General features: G+C 39.7%; 1 protein-coding gene across 3 annotated transcripts; it reads left to right on the plus strand.

Moving 5' to 3' along the window:
* Positions 1–1,179: 1,179 nt before the first annotated feature.
* Positions 1,180–21,090, plus strand: LOC115797091 (NACHT, LRR and PYD domains-containing protein 14-like). 3 transcript variants are annotated; one of them, XM_030753566.1, is made up of 11 exons: positions 1,196–1,258; positions 1,372–1,428; positions 3,432–3,498; positions 3,745–3,846; positions 4,349–4,450; positions 6,168–6,379; positions 6,842–8,630; positions 8,834–9,007; positions 9,374–9,547; positions 14,426–14,472; positions 15,230–21,090. In XM_030753566.1, exons 3-11 carry the CDS (start codon positions 3,437–3,439, stop codon positions 15,757–15,759), a joined length of 3,192 nt encoding a protein of 1,063 aa, XP_030609426.1. In that variant the 5' UTR covers positions 1,196–1,258; positions 1,372–1,428; positions 3,432–3,436; the 3' UTR covers positions 15,760–21,090. The 3 variants fall into 3 exon arrangements, with proteins under 3 accessions (XP_030609424.1, XP_030609426.1, XP_030609425.1); XM_030753564.1 differs by lacking the exon at positions 1,372–1,428 and having other exon boundaries at positions 1,180–1,308; XM_030753565.1 differs by lacking the exon at positions 1,372–1,428 and having other exon boundaries at positions 1,202–1,258.
* The last annotated feature ends 1,868 nt before the right edge of the window (positions 21,091–22,958 follow it).

The raw sequence follows: 22,958 nt of genomic DNA on the forward strand, positions 1-22,958 counted from the left end.
ATAATGACCAAAGGGATCAAAAATAAGACTAAACAATAAACCACAATAAACCTCAAGCCTCATCCTGTTTTGAAAAGAATAAGGCTTCACTGGAAAAAGATGAGAATTTCCTTTTTGCTATTAAAAAAGAGATTTTGTTTTAACATATTCTGTGAATAAAATGGAAAATTCCATCCAAGGGAAGGGAGAGGCCAGCCACCCTTCAGAAAATGCTCTTTTCCACCACATGTATCTGCCATCTTGCTCTTTCGGTCACTAACTAGAGCTCATGACAGTGGGTAAGGGCAGGGACATTGATTGACCAGTAAACTGACAGCTTTGCTCCCAGCATGCCTCCATCAAAAGGAAGCTGAGATACTCAACTGCCTGGCACTGCTCCCTAAACCACTTTACCCCACTTCTCCTGAAGCAGAGCTGAAACTAAACCACATCCAGCAGGTGTTGTGCAAATGTCTTCATGTCAGACATGCATTTGTAAACCACCCAAAAGAGGGCCCCCCAACTGAAAGAAGGTGTATTCCTTTAACAAAGTGTACAGGCAGAATTGTATTCATGTTGCAGAGAGAAATGTGTGATGACTTATGATGTTTCTGAAGGTGCAGCATATTGATCTGATTGGTGAAGTTATTTTTAATTTCCTAAATAAGACTGTAGACCCCAAACTCACTGCACTGTCCTACTTCAGTTAATTTTATTCACACATAGACTTATGTATTTACATGCATCCAAATGAGCCATGAGAGAGCAGGAGTAGGAGAAATGAGAAGTACGAGAAGGAGTAGGACAGAGGAGATGGTCATATCAAGACTTAGACAAATCATACACTTTTTATTATGGAGGAACACTGTGAGGGGAAATATGACTGGTGAAAGACACGAGACTGTAGATCATGTACTGTCAAAAATATGGGACTGAGAGAAGGCAGTTGATCCAAAAATGGTGACATGAAAACAGAATGGGATCTTATTGATTTGTTTCAGAAAGACTGAAAAAAGTAAAAGCAGGCTATATTCCCTTATTTGAGACAAAACAAGTTTTTTGGTAGGATTTGAGAAGTTTATTTTATTTTTTTTATTACAGTACGACAGCCCAGTCTACACTAGGCCAGCTGGTGGCGGTAATGTACCTCTGAGCTGGTTTGACAACTGCCATTAAAACCACAAAAAAGAAGAGGAGGCGGAGCAAGAGGAGGCGGAGGAGGAAGAAGAAGAAGAACGAAACAAAACAACAAACTAGTAAAGCCGCCGTGCTTTCTTGCGTGAGTTGCAGAGATAAACACTTTATGGATTTGGAAGAATAAAACGAGAGGTAGGGTTTTTAACATTTGCGGTAGCGTTTATATGTTTTTTTTTTTCTTTACCACGGAGGAAGAATCGACTGTGTGGTTGGCTGGAGCTTTCGTAAGTGCGTCATCGTTATTAGTTAGAGGTAAATAACAGCGCAAACACGTGTAGTTACACACACAGTTCGGTGTTTTCTGTCAAACCGATTACGCAAAGACCAAAACAAACAATCGAGCTCGCTTTTTAAGGGTTTGTCATACGAAAATCGTCCGTAATTCAACTACAAGGGATACAAGTTACCGGAGTCAGCCCATCCGCGCTTGAAAAAAAATTGCGCATCTACATGCTGTTGAACCCATGCTGCCTTTAGGTACATCTCGTAAATTTAGCTGTCTATACTTTAACAGACTTAAATAATATAATTTATTGCCATTTTTGATAACTTTGCATATTCTATAAAAACTAAAGTGATACACAACATAAGCAACACTATACAGGCATATTTACATATCTCCAAGAATATTATAACTAGGTTGGTACAATCATATGGAGCCATGTTCCTGCTCTAAGTTTATTTGTGAAAAGACAAGCTGCAAATGGTTAATGCAATATTTGGCTACTATTAGATAATCAGTAGATAAGTCAAATGCATTATGTTACCTAGATTTAATAATATATAGGTACATGGTTATATCTGTGTGAAAACGATCTAATCAAACTGTTATCAACAATTAACCTAAAATTCCTGTTCAACCAATCCTCAAGTACATCCTTAGTCATTCTCTAATAAAATGGCTGTAGACATTGGAAATTTTTGCAGCTTAGAAATAGAAATATGGACACAATCACTGCCGCATCAGCAGATATTCAAAAATACATAAAAAAAAATTGAAATCAAATTGTTTTCTGAAAACAATTTCTGAAAAGAACACACATTTTTCATTGAAGTAGAAGTACACACATTTTCAGAAAACAGACTTTTGTAAAAGCTGAAGCACTGATTCAACTTTTTAACTCAAGAAAAAGTGAAAAAGTACAAACTCTGAAAGGTATTGTGTCTGTGTAGATTCTCAGTCATCCAGGTCATAGTAGTCTCTGGAGCTTGATATTTTTTTTTTTTTCAAGCTCCAGAGACTCTGAAAGGTATTCTGAGTATAAAAGTACAAAGTAGCTCCATGATGAATATTTCTGTCAGTTTCAGTCTTATTGTGAAAGCTTTGCAGGAAGGTGTTGTCCACAACTCAAAGCTAATTTTCTGATTTTCATCCTCTGTTATGTTACTTCTACCTGAGAATAAAGGATGATCTTTCCATATCAGGCAGAATTCAGCCATATCCACAACTGTAACTCATGTTAAAGACAGAAATATATAAAAATGGATTAGTTAAAAGGATTTCTGTGCATTTTAGTCAGTTTCCAGTAATTTATCAAACAGATGTTTCTTATTTTTAGTTTTGGTTAATTATTTAATCACATGCATGTTTAAACACAGGACTCATTTAATAGTAATATGGTGACTCTGATCACCGGCCACCTGCACGTGTCAGCAGAGATGCAGATGTTTCAGTACTGAGACCCTGTGTTTCCAGAATGTGAACTGACATGTTTTCTTTGCTTAGATCCTCTCACTGAGTTTCATAACCAGCATGCTTATTGCACGAGTCCTCAGTGGATCGACAATGCCTGATACGTAAAACACTGAAGAACGCCATTTAACTCAAATGTTCAGGGAAACAAAACTGCTTTCTCAGTTTTCTGACTTATTTTGAAACATAAATGTTGCAGAGGTCAGCTACAGGAAATGACATGCAAACATTTGTACTGTGACTTTGTTGGTCACATTGTAGCGTAAGGACAGCATAACAGAGGCTCCAAATTGTGGTGCTGCACAGGAGTTGTGTTTTACAAGCTTATTTATGTATTTTCTTTACTGAGCTAAATACACAAGAAGGCAAATCACTAAATCAACAAAATCAAATGATAAAACATACACAGAATATCACACAAAAAAAGGCATGATAAACTCGGTCTCCAGTTGTTCAGTTGTCCAATCCCAGTGTGAGCGAGGACGGTGGTCAAAAACTGCAGTGTGAACAGAGCTGTTCATGTGTTACATTTTAATTCTACTGTTGTGTTTGTTCACTGCAGCAAAAATGGCTGAAAAGAAAAGGAGGCGATCTACATCCATGGAGCCTTCCAGTGAGTCTGCAACCAGGTAATAATTAGATATAAGGACACACACACACACACTTTAAATGTGCTGTCATCAGTGGTTGCTGATATTGTTGTTAAACTAATTTCTGAAAAGAATCACTTTGTGGACTTAGAATTAAAATGTTCCATGAAAGCTCTAATATCTCACCTTTGGGTAAACTGATACCAGACAGACTAAACACACTGAGACAAATTCAGTAAATTCATGTTGATAAGACATTTTTCATATGGATCATTCTCTTTCTAGCTCACAGAGGAGTGTGTCGGGATCTGCAGCTTCCAGCAAGGCTTCTTTAAAGAGTGACAGATCCAGGTTTGAGCCGCCCTTCTTTGGGAATGAACCAGAAAGGTAGGTTTGATGTAATGCGATGTAAATAAACTATCTTGGACTGCAAATCCTACTAATGATTTATCAGATGTTTAGTTTATGCAGATTATGAAAATTTTGGATGGCACTATGATTAATTTATAAGGTGTTATACACAGCTATTTAAACATTTTAGTCACTGCTTACTATAAAGTCCCAGCCCGTCATGCCATCTTTTGTATTAACTCTACTTTTAAACTGGTTGCTGTTGTGAAGGTTGTTGCTGCCATTCAGTTCACTCCAGTCCCTCATCCTGCAAACTTACACTAACTTCAGTGTGTTGGACTGCAGCTGGAGACAGAAGTCCTTGTTCTGCTTTCTGAAAGCTGGAAGGCTGCTGTAACCAACATCTGCAGCAGGCAGAGAACTGGTTTGCATGTCAGCACACCAAACTCTCTGAGCAGAGCACAACAAGCACTACTGCTGCCAGCTCAGTCCCAGAAAGTGCCTTTGGAGGTTTTCATATGGTTCATTCTCTTTCTAGTTCACAGAGGAGTGTGTCGGGATCTGCAGCTCCCAGCAAGGCTTCTTTAAAGAGTGACAGATCCAGGTTTGAGCCGCCCTTCTTTGGGAATGAACCAGAAAGGTAAATTTAATATAATGCAATGTAAATATACTGTCTTGGACTGCAAAACTAATAATTTATCAGATGTTTAGTTTATGCAGACTATGAAAATTTTGAATGGCACTATGATTTATTTATAAAGTGTTATTCACAGCTACTCAAGAAAAACAAACAAACAAATAAACAAAAAAGAAACTTACACTGTGCAAGAGTCTGCAGCTCACAGCATGATCTCTTTAATAAAGGGATTTGTACGATTCCTCTGGAAAGCAGTTAAAAATGTCAAATTTAGTTACTCTACAATGTTTGTTCATCCTCTCCCATTTAGTGAAACACAGTAAAGTGTAAACATCCTTATATTTTTCCATAACTGCTTATTCAGCTCGTGGACAATCAGGGAGAGAGAACAAACATGTTTTTGATTTTCTCCATTAGGTAAACTTATGTTCAATGACAGTGGTTCCCAAAATGTGTACTGAAGGTACTGCATGGGGACTGCAGTAATAACAGAAATTCAGTTTGAAATCACTCCAAAGTGCCCATAGTTACATGTTTTTATGTAAATGTATTTATTTCCATCCATCCATCCATTCTCTTACGCTTATCCGGGGCCGGGTCGCGGGGGCAGGAGCCTAAGCAGAGAAGCCCAGGCTTCCCTCTCCCCAGCCACCTCCTCCAGGTCATCCGGAGGGACCCCAAGGCATTCCCAGGCCAGCTGAGAGATATAATCTCTCCAGCGTGTCCTGGGTCTACCACGGGGCCTCCTCCCGGTGGGACATGCCCGGAACACCTCACCCAAGAGGCAGCCAGGAGGCATCCTAAGCAGATGCCCGAGCCACCTCAACTGGCTCCTTTTGATGTGGAGGAGCAGCGCCTCTTACTCTGAGCCTCTCCCGGATGGCCGCACTCCTCACCTTATCTCTAAGGGAGAGGCCAGCCACCCTTTGAAGGAAACCTTCAAAGGGTGGCTGCCGCTTGTATTCGCGATCTTATTCTTTCGGTCACTACCCAAAGCTCGTGACCATAGGTGAGGGTAGGAACGTAGATCGACCAGTAAATCGAGAGCTTCGCTTTTACACTAAGCTCCCTCTTCACCACGACAGACCGGTGCAGCGTCCGCATCACTGCAGAAGCAGCCCCGATCCGTCTGTCGATCTCCCGTTCCCTTCTCCCATCACTTGTAAACAAGACCCTGAGATATTTGAACTCCTCCACTTGGGGCAAGAACTCGTTCCTCAGCCAGAGAGGGCACTCCACCCTATAAATAAATGTATTTATTTATAAATTAAAACTGGTAACAGGAGGTGGTTAGTTTGTGATATTACTCATTACTCTGACCTAAATGTACTGCTCTTGTATTGAAGTTTGTGTACCTGTGGCAAGTGGGTCACATATTGAAATTATTGCTTTACATATGACTAATAGCTATTAGCAGTTTATAGCCATCAGCCAGGGTGGTTTATGTTTTATTTTAATCAAATTTTCAAGGAAATGCATCACTTTCTTGTTGCATAAAGCGCTTTGAGTACTCAAAGTAGAAAGTGCTGTATATAAACCAGTCCATTCACCATTTCTCTTGTAGTTTGATGAGAGTGAAGACAGGAGTCTAGCCTGGAAAATTTCACAAGCTGGTGCTGTCAGATGTGCCAATTGTTAATTGGGCCACACTACTCTTGACTATGGGAACCACTGTTCAATGGTAATGCAATTAATATCTAATTTGTTGTGCTCCCTACAGACCAATAACTGAGAAGCCATCCACCTGTCCAGTTTGCAAAGATGTTATAATGGATCCAGTTCAGCTCAGCTGTCAACACTGGTCATGCAGATCATGTCTCAGCTCAGACAATGGCCAGTCTGATTCACCAGCAGAAAACCCTCAATGTCCTCAATGTGGGAAGAAATCCAGAAAAATACCTAAACAAGAGAAAGACACAGAGGAAGACTCTGGTAACTTCAGATACTTTATGTCACTACTGTTTTTCCTAATAAAAAAAAATACTAGTAATAAAATAGTACATCATCAGTGTTGGGAATCATATAGTAAACTTTAGGTTAAAGAGAACTTGTGTGATAATAAATGGAACAATTTTAAAAAATAGATTTGATCTTTTGATAAATATGAATTTGTTTGAGGTTAAAGTTTTAATTCTGAGAACATGCATTCATTTTGTGAGAGTATTAAGGTTTCTGTACCTGGACTGCATTTATAAAGCACATTTATACCCTTATCAACCATTTAAAGTCATTTGCAAATCATTGTTTTCAAACTTAAAAAAAAAAAAGAGTTAAACTCCCCAAATCGGGTCAGGATTTTGTGATGTTTGAATTTTCAGTGACCAAACTAAAATGATCTAGTGTTAACCAACTGAGCATTTTGGGATTTACTGTCTTGATTTCATTGCATTACAGGTTACGTCCATCTGTTGGAGGCAAAGAAGAAATTTAAAAAAGCAATGAAAGAAAAATATTCTTCAGTCTCTGAAGGTAATGGTGACAAACCAAGTTCCCTGAACAAGATCTACACAGAGCTCCACATCACTGGAGAGAGTGAATGGCCACATGAGGAGCACGAGGTCAGGCAACTCAAACCAAAACTGCAACGGCGTCGATCTTCAAAACAACAAATGATCAACCTAAATGATGTGTTAAAACCTTTGTCTGATCAGCACAAACCCCACAGAACAGTTGTGACAAAGGGTGTTGCAGGCATTGGGAAATCATTATCTGTGCAGAGATTCATTCTTGACTGGGCCGAGGAGAAGGCAAACCAAGATGTTGATTTTGTTTTCAGTCTTGCTTTCAGAGAGCTGAATTTAATTACAGGTGAGAAAAGCCTACATGAGCTCCTGACTTTATTTAATCCCACACAGTCTGACCTCAAAGATTCAGTGGATTACACCAAAACCAAGATTGTCCTGATCCTGGATGGTCTGGATGAAAGCAGGTTTCAGCTGGACTTTGAGGGCATCAAGATGATAACATCTGTCAGGGAAGCAGCACCTGTGGGTAATCTCCTAGCAAACCTCATCCAGGGGAACCTTCTTCCTGATGCAAATGTCTGGATAACTTCCCGTCCAGCAGCAGCCAATCAGATCCCTGCAGAGCACGTTGACATGGTAACAGAGATAAGAGGGTTCAGTGACCCTCAAAAAGCAGAATACTTCAGGAGGAGGTTTAGTGATGACCCGGCTCTTGCTGAAAGGATCATTAAACATATTGAGTCTTCACAGAGTCTCGACATCATGTGTCAGATCCCGATCTTCTGCTGGATTTCTGCCGTGTTATTCCAGGAAGTCTTTGGAGGAGATGAAGAAACTGAAATTCCTCAAACTCTTACAGAGATGATGGCGCACTTCCTGTTTGCTCAAACAAAGCGCAGAAACAGAAAATATGACAAGACGGCTGAGACAAACAAAGAGAAGCTTCTGAAGACACACAGAGAATTTCTTCTGAAACTCGGCAAGCTTGCATTTGATCAGGTGCTGAAGAACAACCTCATCTTCTATGAGGAAGACCTGGAAGCCTGTGGCATCGACATCAAAGAAGCATCCATCTACTCTGGATTTTGCACCACAGTTTTTCAGGAGGAAAAAATCTTTTCCCAGAAAAAAGTCTTCTTCTTTGTGCATCTGACCTTACAGGAGTTCTGTGCAGCTCTGTACGTCTATGAGTGCTTCATCAACAATGAAACCAAAGAGCTCCACAGTTTCCTCAGTTTAGAGGAAAAAGAACATACTTTACTTGAACTTCTGAAGATGACAGTAGACAAAGTTTTGGAGAAGAAAAATGGCCACCTGGACTTCTTCCTGAGATTCCTCCTTGGCCTCATGGTTGAACCCAATCAGAGAGTCCTTCAGGGTCTGCTGACTCCTCCAGATTCACGTCAAGATACTGACAAGAAAATCTTGACTTACCTCAAGTCTATCCGAAGGAAGACCCTCTCTCCAGACAGCAGCATCAACCTTTTCCAGGCCATGGTTGAGATGAGAGACCACAAAGTCAAAGATGAGATTCAGGAATATCTCAAACTGTCAGATCATTCAAAAACAGAGTTGTCTCCTCTGCACTGCTCTGCACTGGCCTACATGCTGCAGGTATCAGAGAATGATCTGGATGTCTTTGACTTAAAGAGTTACAACACAACAGTTGAGGGAAGAAGGAGGCTGATACCAGCAGTGAGGAGCAGCAGAGAAGCCATGTAAGTTTTGTCAGATTAACTGTTAAATTTCAGTCAACAAGACTGTTTACCAGAATGTAAGAGAGAGAATAGAAACAGGACTTGACCTCCATGTTCCCAATAGACATCACATGCTTATTACACATTTTTATGTTTATGTTTAAATATTTCTTTTTTCTTTATATCTATTTCTAAACATTATTAAAACCCATCACTCTCTGTAGACTAGCAGACTGCAGAGTGACTGCAGAGTGGGTTGAACATCTGGCCTTTGTTCTCACCTTCCCTTTCTCACCTCTACGACATCTGGACCTGAGCAACAATGACCTGGAAGATTCAGGAGTGGAGCTGCTCTGTAAAGGACTGTCCAGTCAGTGCTGCAGACTGGAAACTCTGAGGTACATTAAATCTTCAAATTATAGACCATACCAGCATAATGTAATTTACAGATAACCCACCGAATGTTCTGCAAAACTCTCTTAGCAGAGGCTGTTTGCATGTCTGTTCTCCTGACAACAAAAAAACTAAACAAAAAAAAGAATTTAATATAGAGCCCAACTTTAATTTCACCTCGCAGCATCTCTCCTCTTTACATTCATTCCTGCAACCATTTAGTCTTTCAGGCATGCAAGAAATGTACTACTGGTGGTGCAGTTCTACTTAAAAGTATCCCTAAAGTATCCCTATCTCATTGTACATCCTGTATAATGACAATAAAAGGCATTCTATTCTATTCTAAAACCTCAAACCCCATAATTCCTCAGGTTATCTGGTTGCCTGGTGACAGACAAAGGTTGTGATTCTCTGGTCGTGGCTCTGAAGTCAAACCCCTCCCATCTGAAAGAGCTGGACCTGAACTACAACCATCCAGGAGACTCTGGAGAGAAGAAGCTGTCTGAGCTGAGGGATGATCCACAATACCAGCTCAGCAAACTCAAGTAATTAACTTGACACACACACACACACACACACACACACACACACACACACACACACACACACACACACACACACACACCAGTAACAGCTTGACACGTAATACCAGTAGATGTTTTTCTTCTTTCTTTTGCGCCTCGTCATGGGAAAATGTACGTTTTCACAACTTTGGCTCGATGACCCGGCATTCAAAGACTGACTTAAGCCGGTCATGGGGAATGATCGAGAGGCGTTTTGTAAAGTGTGCAGAAAAAATATAAATTTGGCCTGGAACAGTGTGATGGCGATCAAATCACAAAGAGTATCCACCGTTCACCAGCAGAGGATTCGTGCGTGTGGGGAGCAGATCCCTATTTAGTTTTTTGGTGCTACACAAAGCACTGCACCTGCATCCTCAAGGTCAGCTACGAGCACAAGTATTGCCGTCACACCTCAGCAGAAAACCAGTATTCCAATATTGTAGTAGAAAATAAATAATCGGCTTGTGAAACTTGAATTTCATTGCATTTTGTTTATATACTTAAAAAAACACATTTCCTGAGTCTTTTTGAAATGTGTTTGGAATATTAATGTGTATGAGGTCTGAGTCAAGACAAAGTCACAGTTACACCTTCAAGTAAGTGGGATAAAGTTTTTTATCTTTGGTGAGAGATGAGCGATCATCTTACATGGCTTAGTGCTGTAAATCCACCGCCACCCCAAAAAAGGCTGCTGCTCGATTTTGTGCTGGTAGTAAAAATATTGTAGAGGTAGTAAAAATAGGTAGTAAAAGCAGTGGCGGCTGGTGCTAAAAAAACTGAGGGGGGCGCACACAAACAAATGAAAAACAAACAAAACAAATCTTAAAAAATAGCACTATATGAACATGAATTTTGCCCTCCTTTCCTTCTGCCCTGCAAATTTCTCAATTACATTCTTGTTAAAGTCAGTCATCTCTGTGACTAGTCTTTTCTCCATTGACAACATGGCCAATGCATTCAGCCTGTCCTGAGTCACTGAGTTTCTCAGAAAAGTCTTGATTCTTTTCAGAGTTGAAAAGCACCTTTCAGCTTCTGCTGTGGTCATGGGTGTGGTGATGAGGATCTTCAAGAGCGTGACAGTTTCTGAAAAGACTTCTTCTAGATTGTTTTCCATAAACAGCTGGAGTAGGCCCACAGCACCATAACAGGCTTTGAACTCTTCCTTGCTGTAGATGAGAGTAAGCTCTGTCTTCAGCTTACCTCGATTGAGCACTGGATAGGCTTTTAAGGTGTTGCTCAGTGCATCTTCAGGAAATGCTGTGTTGTATTGTTCAAATCTGTCCCCCTGCAGGAGTGTGGCACTAACAAGGTGGTTTGTGAAAGAAAAGCGCTCCCTGGTGTGTCCCAGTATGATATCACAGACCTTAAGAGAGAAGGACAAACATGAAGATTATGATTTTATAATCACATTTTTCATTATAAATATGAAATGTTATTTTGTCCTTTCTATTAAGTCATAGAAAGAAGGAACACATTTTATTTATAAACTTACTGATTTTAATAACATTTGCTGCCATTTTTTAAGGCTGTGTTATGAAATGTGTTACAGCATTTTTGTGGGACAAGATTATACAAAATTCAGTAACCAAATGTTTTATTCCCCATTACCCATAAACTTCAGTACAACTTAAATAATAAAATATCTTGCTGACAAACATTACATCAACATACCTACACAGCATAGACACAACTAAAGGTATTTCTAACTACAACGCACATCTTCCTAATATATTAAATAACACTACTATAAACCAGTGTAACAGTGATTTTCCACAACAACTCACCTCTGCAGCAATCCTTTCATGGTCTTCTACACTGAGTGTCCGACGCTTCTTCACTGGCTGACTACTACCTACACTGCTTTGTCCAACCATGGAGTGGTTTCTGCCAAAGAGAAATACTTACAATATTATAATAATGAAGAAGAAGAAGAAAAAGAAAAATCAGCTATTTAAACAATTACCTGATCTTTTGAATGTCCTGCTGGAACTGTTGGATGCTCTCCTGGATACAGACTGAATCTATGACCTTCTTCTGGAGTTTGGCATAGAGAAGGTCCACATGAGGCATGATATGGTGGAAAAGTTGCAGAAAGAACTTAAAATCCTGATCCTCCAGTAGCATGGCAAATGCTCCAGCCTCTCTGACGGTAATGGGGTCAAAGTCACCAGAGTCTTGTATGCTTTGGAAACAGCGGATGAGGTCCTCTCTGTGCTCAAACACAGTATTGATGGCACGGCTGTGAAAGTTCCATCTGACATTGCTGGATGCTGGTAGTCTGTGGGCCACAACTTTATCAAGAACGCTTGTGCGCTTGGATGATCTGGAAAAAAAGCTGGAAAATCCACTAAGGTTAGAAAAAAAAATTCTAACTTTGGTTATGTGAGAAGTAGCCTGTTGCATTATTAGATTGAGCTGATGAGCATAGCAGTGGATGTAGTGGGCATTTGGGTACACATCTTGTATCTTCTTCTGAACACCTGCAGTGGCACCTCGCATCACGCTGGCTCCATCATATGCCTGACAGATTAGCTTAGCCTTTTGATCCTCAGGAAGAATAGTTGCAAGACGTTCTTTTAGGGCTGTAGCAATGGAATCAGCTGTAGCCGACTGCAGAGGGATAAACTCAAAAAACCTTTCCTGCACAGTGTTTTTGGCATCGATATAGCGTAGTACAAGCACAAGCTGGCACTGCGTAGCAACATCCACAGTCTCGTCTGCCTGGATTGAAAGAAAATCACTGCTCTGTGCTTCTTTGATTATATGCTCCTTCAGAACAGAAAACATACAGTCCAGTAGCTCATTCTGCACAGTTTTCGAAGTTCCCTTAAACACAGTAGCATTCTCAAGGTGCTCTTTTAGTACTCCATCAAGAGAAGCAACAAAATCAACCAACCCACGAAAGATCCCGGGATTTCAGAGCTCTTACTTTCGTCATGACCACGCAAGGCCAGCTCAAAGGCTCCACAAAACTTAACAGTCTATTATTCTAGAAAGGATGTGCTGATTTTTTTGTCACCTCTTCATTGTGCCTTCTAACAGCAATCCTGTAGCCTTCATCTAGCTGTTGAGCAATGCTAAGTTTCCCCCAAAAACTTAGCTTCATTGCATTGTCTAGGTGGCTGCGGCTGTTTTCGTGCCGTTTGCATTTTTCTGAAAGATGTTTTAAGTCTCTTACCCCAGTTGTTGTCCACATTGCCTCCGTGCCAGAACTTTGAAATAGCAAACACGGAAAGCAGTAAAAGGCATTGCTTACATCACATCCAGCTAGCCAACTCCGCTTGTCATAAGAAGAGCTGGAAAAAGCCCGCGTGTAGGATCGTCCACGATCACTTGCCTGCTGCTGAATTTGTAAATTGGGACGATCCGGTCCAAGCTCCTTTATCCTGTTTTTTTCTTCAAGTGAACGCTTTGTAAAAGCATTTTTTTGTAAAGACAAAACAGAATTTTCTCTCATTTTGAAACTACTCCACTTTGCAAACGTAAACGTGAATCGACCTAACGAACTGCAGCTGCGCTAATGAGTCGAATCACGGATTGTCCAATCACACAATGTTTTAAAAAAACAAGCGCCCCCTTCTGGCCAGCCGTCACTGAGTAAAAAGTAGTAAATTGAACTCTAGGATTCCTGTATAAACCCTGTTATGACATTTATTACAAATAGGTGGAAACTGAGAGGAGCACACTACTGTTTTCTTCCAAGTACCAAGAAATAATTAAAAAAAACAGTAGTGTATTACACATTACTTGTTACTTTTCTTAGCACCTTACTTAATTATACACTAGAGAAAGTAATTTTTTACACTACTCATTACCTTACTTTGTTACTCTAAATCAGGGGTGCCCAAACTCGGCCCGCGGGCCGCTCAGGCCCCACCCCCTACTTCCGGTCCGCGAATTGATGTCAAAATTAAGATACAATTTGGCCCTTTAAGTTACTTTTTTTGCCATTTCGCCTTCCCCTCCAATTAAGAGGGTTAAGCGAAATGGCAAAAAAGTAACTTAAAGGGCCAAATTGTATCTTATTTTTGACATCAATTCGCGGACCAGAAGGGGGCGTGGCCGGAAGCGGCCCACAGGCCGCAAGTTTGGGCACCCATAATCTGAAATACATGTCTCATACAAATTAACATTATATACCTTAGGCTACAGTCCGCCACCCCCTACCCCCATCCTGTTGAGGACACACACACAATCTTTCTTTTAGTGTTTAAGTCTGAACACAAAGCTGACAACACAAAAAAATATAAAACCGGCCCAGACACTTCAAAACAATCACCACAATGATTCCACTGTATAAAAGTGTAGAGACACAAGTGGATGCTACAATGTTGCCAGCCTGACTGCTCAGGCTATTGCTGCTGGCCTGGGATCAGCAGCCACTCAGCTTCGACATGACTCTGAGTTCTTGGCTAGCTTTGTGTTAGCATGCTGTCTGTACAGATGTTTGCTAAGAGCTCATGTTGTGTTAGTGGTACAATGTTTGCATTTTACCATCATGTGTTTGTCCTTTTAAAAATAAACATAATGTCCAAATCTCCATAACTCAGAAGTTGTAGCCTGTTGTAGCACAGAAAGAGAAACACATATTTGATGTATTTTTTTCTTTCTATCCTCCTGATAACTGAAGGACCTTTGTAACACAAGTAACACTATAATTGTAAGTGTAACTGTAATCCTGAATTAACAGTAATGTGTTACATTACATGCAGTGTTACACCCACCATTCTTTAATAGATGGTTGTATGCAAGAAATCAATCCTGTAATGGGTGGTGAAAATAATAAATGTAGAAATTTCTAATTAACAATTTAATTTTCTGCTCTAACATTTCTTCTCTAACCCTCATTTTTCTCCACAGTTTTAAACATGGTGGAAGTCACAGAATGAAACCAGGATTAAAGAAATGTGAGTATCTGTGGGAATCTGAAGCATTTGTTGAATGTTGTAATGTCTGAATCTTAAAATATGCTGTTCCTTTCTTTGACTTTAATAAAAATAAATCCTCACAGTGTATGCAGAAAGAAACAGATGCCTGTGATAATCATAGTGTGATTATTTACAGATCCTACAGGAGAGTTTTTACGCACAGATTTCAGGTTCAGGCAGATGTTTTGTAATAAAGCAGCTCTCTGAGCTTCCAGAGAACACCTCACACAGTCCCCATCAGTAACACAAGAGTTGCTCTTAGAACATTTTAATTATCATCAGTGGCCCCTCTTTATACAATGTTTTCAGTGAGAAAACCGTTACTCATTAGACCCAATAGTGTATGTACAAATACAGCATACTGAAAGAAAACAATTACAAAATGAAGAACTGTAAAAAATAAGTTTTGTTTTTGCTGTAATGGGCTTGAAACTTTCCTGTTGTGGTTCTGGATGGTTTTTTAGAGGGAAACTAAACGTCACTGATGTCTTCAAAAAACTTTTTTGAGAAGATTTTTTGACTTTTAGTCCAGGAATGACTTCATTTTGATGGAATTTTTTTTTTTTTTTTTTTGTGGATTACTGCTCATCACTGAACCTAGTGCTGCCAGCAGTGTTCACAAACTGTATTATTAAATCTATAATAATATGAGTTGTTTTCAAATTAACTTGAGGAGACTGTTGTTGTGATGTGGCCCTAATATAAATAAAACTGAATTGAATTTTCTTCCCTCCAGATGCCTGTGAGCTCACTTTGGACCCCAGCACAGCCCACAAGAACCTGCTTCTCTCTGAAGGGAACAGAAAGGTGACCTGGGTGGAGGAGGAGCAGCCATATCCTGATCACAGATATCTCTGTCAGCAGGTGCTGTGTGAGCAGGGACTGAAAGAGCGCTGCTACTTTGAGGTGGAGGCGTCAGAGCCCTTCTTTATTGGATTAACATACAGAAGCATTGGCAGGAAAGGGGATGTGGACGACTGCAAGCTGGGACACAACAACAAGTCTTGGTGTCTGATTTGTTCTGATGAAGGCTGTTTTGTTCAGCACAGCAAACAGAGTGTCTGTGTATCTTCTCAGTGTTTGCGCTGCAGTCGGGTTGGGGTGTATCTGGACTGGGAGGACGGCACTTTGTCCTTTTACAGAGTTTCCTCCAACAGTCTCATCCACCTTTACACCTTCAAAACAGTTGAACCCTTCACTGAAGCCCTCTACCCTGCTGTTGAACTTCACACCAGTTCCTCTGTATTGTTTTGTCAGCCAATATAGAACTTTCACTGCATTCAGGTGAGCAGCCAAAGAGTGTAGATTTCCACAGACATATTCATAGTTAGCTGCTCCTATCTGTTAGTATCCAGTTTAAATAGAGCTCCCAGAAATCTTTTCCTACAGCAGAAAAGTGGATGAGAAAAAGCTGAACGCTAGAGAGGCTGACAGAGAGGACCAACACACCAGATTGATGTGAATTTATATATTACATTCTCCACAGAAGCAGACATCTTTTTAACTTACTGTTCATTTTCATACTGTTATATACTTTGATATAACAGTGAGTTGGTTACATTGTGCTGTAGTACAGTAATGGAGAGTGGAGTAATATCAGCTGTTCTTGACTAATAAATACCAGGGTTCCCACTAGCCTGTGAAATCTAACTTCCTTAAAATTAATTTTAATTTATTACATTTTTACTTCAAAATAAGTTCCTGTTGTTTTTTTACATCAGTTTGAGGGACTACTTTAGAAATGGCTTCAAGAAAAGCATTTCTATAGCCTGATAATTTCAAGAAAAGTTAAAGTTTTAATATTAAAGTCACTTCTGGTTTCTTTCTTTTTTTTTTTTTCTGGTTTCTTGGTGGGCTGTAAACCAGCCTGTCACTCACCAGGTTTAGACGCTGTAGACCTCACAGCACCTGCATCCTGTACACCTCCCTCCACTGTTGGTGGTCTGCACTGTTACCTGCTCTCCACCCAGAGAGACCTGCCATCCTCCTGCGTTTGGTGTTGGTGCTCCTCATTTAGTTTTCATCTACTTGTATAGCTAAGGCACCCACGTAACAGTAAATCATTCACTGGAGGAGCGAAGAGCAGCAGATGTGTGCAGACTCTGACAGACAAACTTGGGGAGTGGCTGAGAGTCCCAAGCCTCTAAAAATAGTGAGGGCAGCCCTCCATCCTTTGCTTTATTTCAGGCTGATCACAGTGAGGCCTGATGTGAAGGTGAAAATCAAACATTGAAAACAATGAAAGAACACAGAATTGGAAATCCACAATTTCTGAGAACTAAGGGGTGGATCAGTTCATCAGTTTTTGTTTTTTTTTAAACTTCTTCACACAAATTCACAGCTTCTTACTTTTTTCATCTGTTCCAAGGAATTTGTCAAGGCTTAATTTTCTCAACCGGCCTCACCGCAGGTCCAAAAACTGAACGCCGGCCAAAAAGTGATTTCTGGTATTTGCCCACAGATGATTGGCTGTGACAGAGAGGTTACTGAAACTTGAGGAGAATGATGCTGTCTTCATGTTTTGCAGATCATGATGCTGTCCTGGCTTGTCTCTTTTTCATAGTGAAAAATTTATTTTTAAATTCAAAACATTTTTGATCTCATGCCAAAAAATACAATATACTTCATCCACAATGTTTTTCCTTCCACAGTGAGATGAAAATGAAAATGTAAATTACTTTTAAGGTCATAAGACAGAAATTGTGCAGACTTGTCCAGATGCAGGCGATGGATCAACTTACCCACCAGCTTATGTTACCTCACTCTTCACTAGAGTGAATCACAGCAGAGAAACCTTTACTGCAGCTCCTAATCAAATTTATAAGTTTAAGGGAAAAGGAAAATGCCTTGCACTCAAAAAACAAACCTTAAAATTAAAATAAATTAAAAAAAAAAAAAACTAACAAAAAAAGAATACATTTTAAAAAATAAAACCCCTTTCCCACTTTTAATCCCACTGTTTAGTTTGGAGCTCCCATGATGCACTGAGTGTTTCTTCTTCAATCACCTCTTTTCACACTCTGCATGTTTATACTTCACTCTGCATTCACTCATTAGATATTATTAATCTTTGGCTCTTCCACAGCATGTCTTTGTCCTGTCTCCCTCGGTTGGAGTTTTTCCTTCCCACTGTTGCAGAGTGCTCGCTCAGAGGGAGTCGCCTGATTGTACAGTATAAAGTACCTCGAGGTGACCGCTGTTGTGAATTAGCTGTATAAATAAAATTTAATTTAAATTTACTATTCTTAAAAACTTTAGCAAGTTTTTTATAGAAAGTATTCACATTGTGTACAGGAGCAGTAATCACCACAGTACACCAGGCAGTATATAAGCAGCCACTTTGAGTAAGTGAAGTACTATTTTTACACATAATATGATACACATAGTACTACCCAACCGACCTGTCACAGATGTGGCTAAACTCTACATTTACTTTAATGACACGTCTTTATTTAGACGTTTTGTCTTGTTGTCCAGATTTGTTGTAAAATGTGTCATTTGTAGATAATCTGTTTATTTCCAGTATTATAAGAATGTGTTGACAAGCAGATCAGTTCACTCTTTTGTGTCTTCTTGTTTTTTATCATACAGGGATATAAATAGCTGATGTACCTGCATCACTTTGTTGTTAGACCTGATATGCTTAAGACCACTTTTTTAAAAAAATTTTTTTAAAAGTCCACCTCCTTGGAAGTAAAATATAAAGATATGAGGAGTGACTCAAGACTTTTACACAGCTCCATCGTTCTCTCTGCATCACACACAATTTAGAATTTGGGCCACAGCAGTTAGCAGTTGTAGAGGACAGTAATTGCTTGCAGCCGCCTGTATGAAGTACCTTGGCTGGTGTGTGCTATGAAGGGTTGCCTAAACCCAGCTCATGATTGATGGCTTAGATCAGGCTGATTATCCTGAATTAGGATTATATCCAACCCAAACCCTCCACACAGAGTTTATAGTTTGTATGAATGCAGGTATGGTTGCAGCTGCTGGCGGAGATCTCATTTTAAACATTATTTATTGAATGAATGCGTTTACATTAGCATGCTCACAGTATCGATGCTAACATCTTTTTAGGTGAAGTGTACTATATTTAACATCAGTTCAAAATACAGCTTATATTGTTAGTTTGGAAATAAGACCAACCACTCTGAAAAATAATGCACGTTCCTGGTAATCAGCAGCAAAAAATAAAATTATAAATAAAAATAAAAATAAAAAAAATTGGGAAAACCTACAAATTCAGGAATCTTCTTCTGGGGACCATGAATGTCTCTGGAGTGTCTCTAAAGTAAAAAATTTAGCAGTTGAGATTTTTGAGCTCAAAGGTTCAGTTCTCCCTGCAAAGATATATGATGCTAAATATTTATTAATTCATCTGCTGTGTATAATTGAAATATTGTGTTTGGCTCTGTACACATCAGTATTTATCATGTTTGTGTGTTTGGCCTGAATTCTGTAGACTCGTGTTTGTAGCATTTTACGAGACAAACGCTAAAGTTTGTTGCTGAATTTTGTTCTTTACAGATCCCACCTACACTATATTCACTGTATATGCTACTTCATTAATTACCTACTTTATTTAGTATGACCATGTTTTGTCATGTGGTGTATTCAGTGTTTAATGTACTCTGTTTATTCACATTTTATTCATGTCATCAGTGTTTGGCTGTGAGCTGGAAACAGAAACAATCTGCTGTGTCTGTATAAATGAGGTAAATATGCTTCCTGTTTGACAAATTTAAAACCATCGTTTCAGTGTTGATATGAAAGTTTGAGCTGCTCTCAGGATGAAGTAAAAGTGGAACAAGCTGCAAAGTGACGTTTGGTTTATGTGGAAGGAAAACTTTCAGATGTTTGCTTCATCTGCAGCCCTGGTTTTCTGTCCTTACTTCATGCCTCCTGCTTTTAAAGACATGAATTACACAATAAAATGGTAACAGCTGTTCTAATGAATACATTTAATGAAGGCATCAGCAGATGTGGTGGAGATGCTGCTCAATGTTTCTCTATCATTTTATCCCCATCAATTTTAAGTTTTTATCTCATTTATACTCATGAATCAGATCCTGCTGTTGGCAGCAGGAAGGAAGAAGAATGAAATTGGGATATTTTACAGTAAACCATTCGTATCTCACTGGCTGCTCTTCCTGAAAGTGATGCTTTGAGTATTTGCTGCTTCTTGGATGTTAAATCAATGTAAAACTGAAAGCATGTAAGAGAAATATTTTTCTGTATTACCAGCTTATAAACTTCACACCAAAGTAATTAAATTTGTGTTTATAGGTTGAGTGCTTCTCCTCCGTTTCAGCTCTTCACCTGCAAGGTGGATCGAATGTGTTAACCACAAACAAACAAACAAACAAAACGTGTAAAGCAAACCTCTGTGTAAAACTGTGAAATTGTCACCCAGTACATGATCTACACAATCTAGCAGGTGGTGTTTTTAGCTATATGGTGTTCAAGCAGGTGCAGCTGTGTGGAAACTGTGTTCTCACAGACACACACTCAGAGTCTGCATAATAAATGGGTAGCAAATTATTTAACTCAGCAGGAGCAAAGGGGAGACTTGTGACAAAAAAAAAAAAATCTGAGGCAGTGATGCTTTTGAAATGTTCTTATTAATGATATTAATTCAGGAACTACATGAAACTAAATCCTCTGAAGCCTCTTTATGTATTTATTCTTTACTGGAATTTTTATAGGATTATTATTTATAGGATAATTAATTTGAATAACCAGGTTTCAATCATAACGATTGCATTAGAAGGTACATTTTTATCAGTGTCATGTTCTGTCCTTTGTCCTCAGGTAAATGGTGAACACAGTGGCAGTTACATGCTTTCAGCTCTGCTTTGTCTCATTCTCTGTGAACTCACAGACAAACATAACGGCTGCTGTTATGATTGAGCACTTGAAGCACTCAATCATAACAGCAGCCGTTAACTGCCAACAACATCCTGGTTTGTTTGAACCGTTGTGTTTTGCAGTTCCCTTCCTCCCTCTCTTCCTCTGGTTTAGGCACCAAAACCCTTATTTATTTGTTTGTTTGTTATCAAACATTATATTTTACAAATCAAAGAAAGCATTAAAACACCCAGCAGTAACCCTGCTCAGATTTTTTGTTTTTTAGGGGTTGCAGCACTCTTGACTTTGGGAACCACTAGTCTAGACTCTGACAGGGAAAATACCAGTGGTTTGCAATACTCCAGTTTTGCATATGTTTTGCATAATGCTGGCAACTCTCCTGCTCTTTGTGACATCAGATCAGATTTGGATTGTTTTCATTAACATAACAGAGAATTTGTGCCAGTTTTTTTTTTACTCGTATCCACCTGTGAAGGATTTCCCTGTGTGATGTCTTTCAGTGCGTTTAATGGAAGTCCTGGTCACAGTCCAGATTCAGTTATTTTCCTTTGTTGATCCTCCTTCCTCCACACCTGCTGGGTTGAGCAAGCTGACACGCCCTTTGGGTTGGAGTACCTGACTGCTGCTGTTGTGCCATGAGCCTCATCAGTCATCGTATAAAGAATAGAATAGAATGCCTTTATTGTCATTATACAGGATATACAATGAGATTGGAGGGCCACTCCTGTTCAGTGCCATGTAACAGAAAATCAAACTCTCTAAAATAAAAACAAAAATATAATATAATCTAAAAATATACAGAAAATAAAATGCATTGAAAATACAGAAAATAAGAGAATGTATAAAAATATGTACATTTTGAAAAAATAAAATAAGTGTATACATATAATAATGAAGATGGTGAATCTTGGTGAAGGGGAGTGGTGGCCTAGGGGAGAAGAAGAGGGTTCACCACTGAGAGGACCCTGGTTCAAATCCTCAGGCTGGCATCACTGTGGCTCCCTGAGCAAGCCCACCCCCCCCCAGGTGGTGCCCCTTGGCTGCCCCCTGCTCCATGCTGTGCTGTGTGTACTACATACTCCATGTGTGTGATGGGTTAAATGCAGAGAATGAATCTCACTGCATGTATGTGACAAATAAAGCTCTTCTTCTCTTTCTTTATTGCACTTGGTGAATGAAGAAAGACCAACTTCTGCATCTGCTGTCTGCCAGATTGTCTCTTGGCCTCTCTTTCTAATCTCCAGTCCCATAAGCTGGATCTCCATCTCCAGACTCTTGCTGGAAATCTTTGCATTGCTACTTCTCCCTGGATGGCTTTTCATGAAATGCAACAAAACACCTGCATACTGCATATGAAAGGAAACTGGACCTCTGGACTAACTTCTATCTCATCTCCTCAGTGGACACTCCTTTACCTGGCTCAGAAAGACACCCGCCCCTCCCGCCCCCATTACTCCCATGTCCCGTGGTTACCCCCTGAACTGAGTAAAATAAAACTACTTAAAATTACTTTTTATGTTTGTGGTGGTGCTGCATTTGGGTCCAAGAGTAACTATTTTCCTTCTGGCTGTGACAGCTGTTGACTGCTTTTGGGGAGCAAGGTTCTAATAACATATCAATTGCATTGTTAATAATGAGAACTTTGATCGAGAACACTTTATAATACAGTCTGTGACTAAAGCCGCTAGTGAAACTACGTTTGGAGTTGGTTATCAATTAAATATATTGTAATTGGTCATGGAAACATACCTTTGTCTTCTTTTTCTTCCTCTAATCTTCTCTTTTTCCTCCTCTTTTGCAGAGGGACAGGTCCTTTCTGTGATATTTCTGTTTTGTAGCTTCATTTACAAATGACCATAACTGACGGACCATCAGGTCACCTGGAGCACTGATGATGCATATGCCTGCCCAAACTACCCAAATACACGCTGACATTCAAAGTCAGTCAGAAAATGGCCTACTCATTAAATTAGTATTGTTACAATTGTACAAATGTGGAGAGTTGAAATAGTTTCTTCTTTCTTTTAGGAAAAAAAAAAAAAGTTTCATCACAAATGTAGGTGACCTTGGGGGCCCCTGGTGGTCAGGGGGCCCTATGCAGCCGCGTATGTCGCCTAAACCTCGGGCCAGCTCTGAGTAATGAGAGCGACTCCTTCACCAGAATCAACCGTGCCATTTTTAAAACCCTCCAGAAATATTTTTCTGCAGGTGCTAAGGGGGGGCTAAGCATTTTACTGAGGGTGCTATGAAGGATCATTTGTTCTTTCAGTTCTCAACAGGCACGGAAAAAAGTAAAGCTTTGTTAAAGTAAAGTTTAGCGGTGACATATTACATGACCAAGACAAGCGTCTTGACACATCAAGAGGAAGTCATAGACCGATGTAACGGAGAGAACCTGCAGCCTACACCTGTACAGTTCACCAGCCTGTTGCAGATGTGGCGGCGGAGGGTGCGAGTGTATGGTGTAATTGTTAATGTAGTATGAGATAAATAACAGAACCAGAACTTAATAAATGAATTGCTAGACAACGCCACCCTGGGAATTTCACCCAGGGAATTTGAGGATTTAACTGAAAGCACACAAGTTCGTCCACTAA

This window comes from Archocentrus centrarchus, chromosome 18 (assembly GCF_007364275.1).
Source record: "Archocentrus centrarchus isolate MPI-CPG fArcCen1 chromosome 18, fArcCen1, whole genome shotgun sequence".
In the NCBI taxonomy this organism is placed as follows: domain Eukaryota; kingdom Metazoa; phylum Chordata; class Actinopteri; order Cichliformes; family Cichlidae; genus Archocentrus; species Archocentrus centrarchus.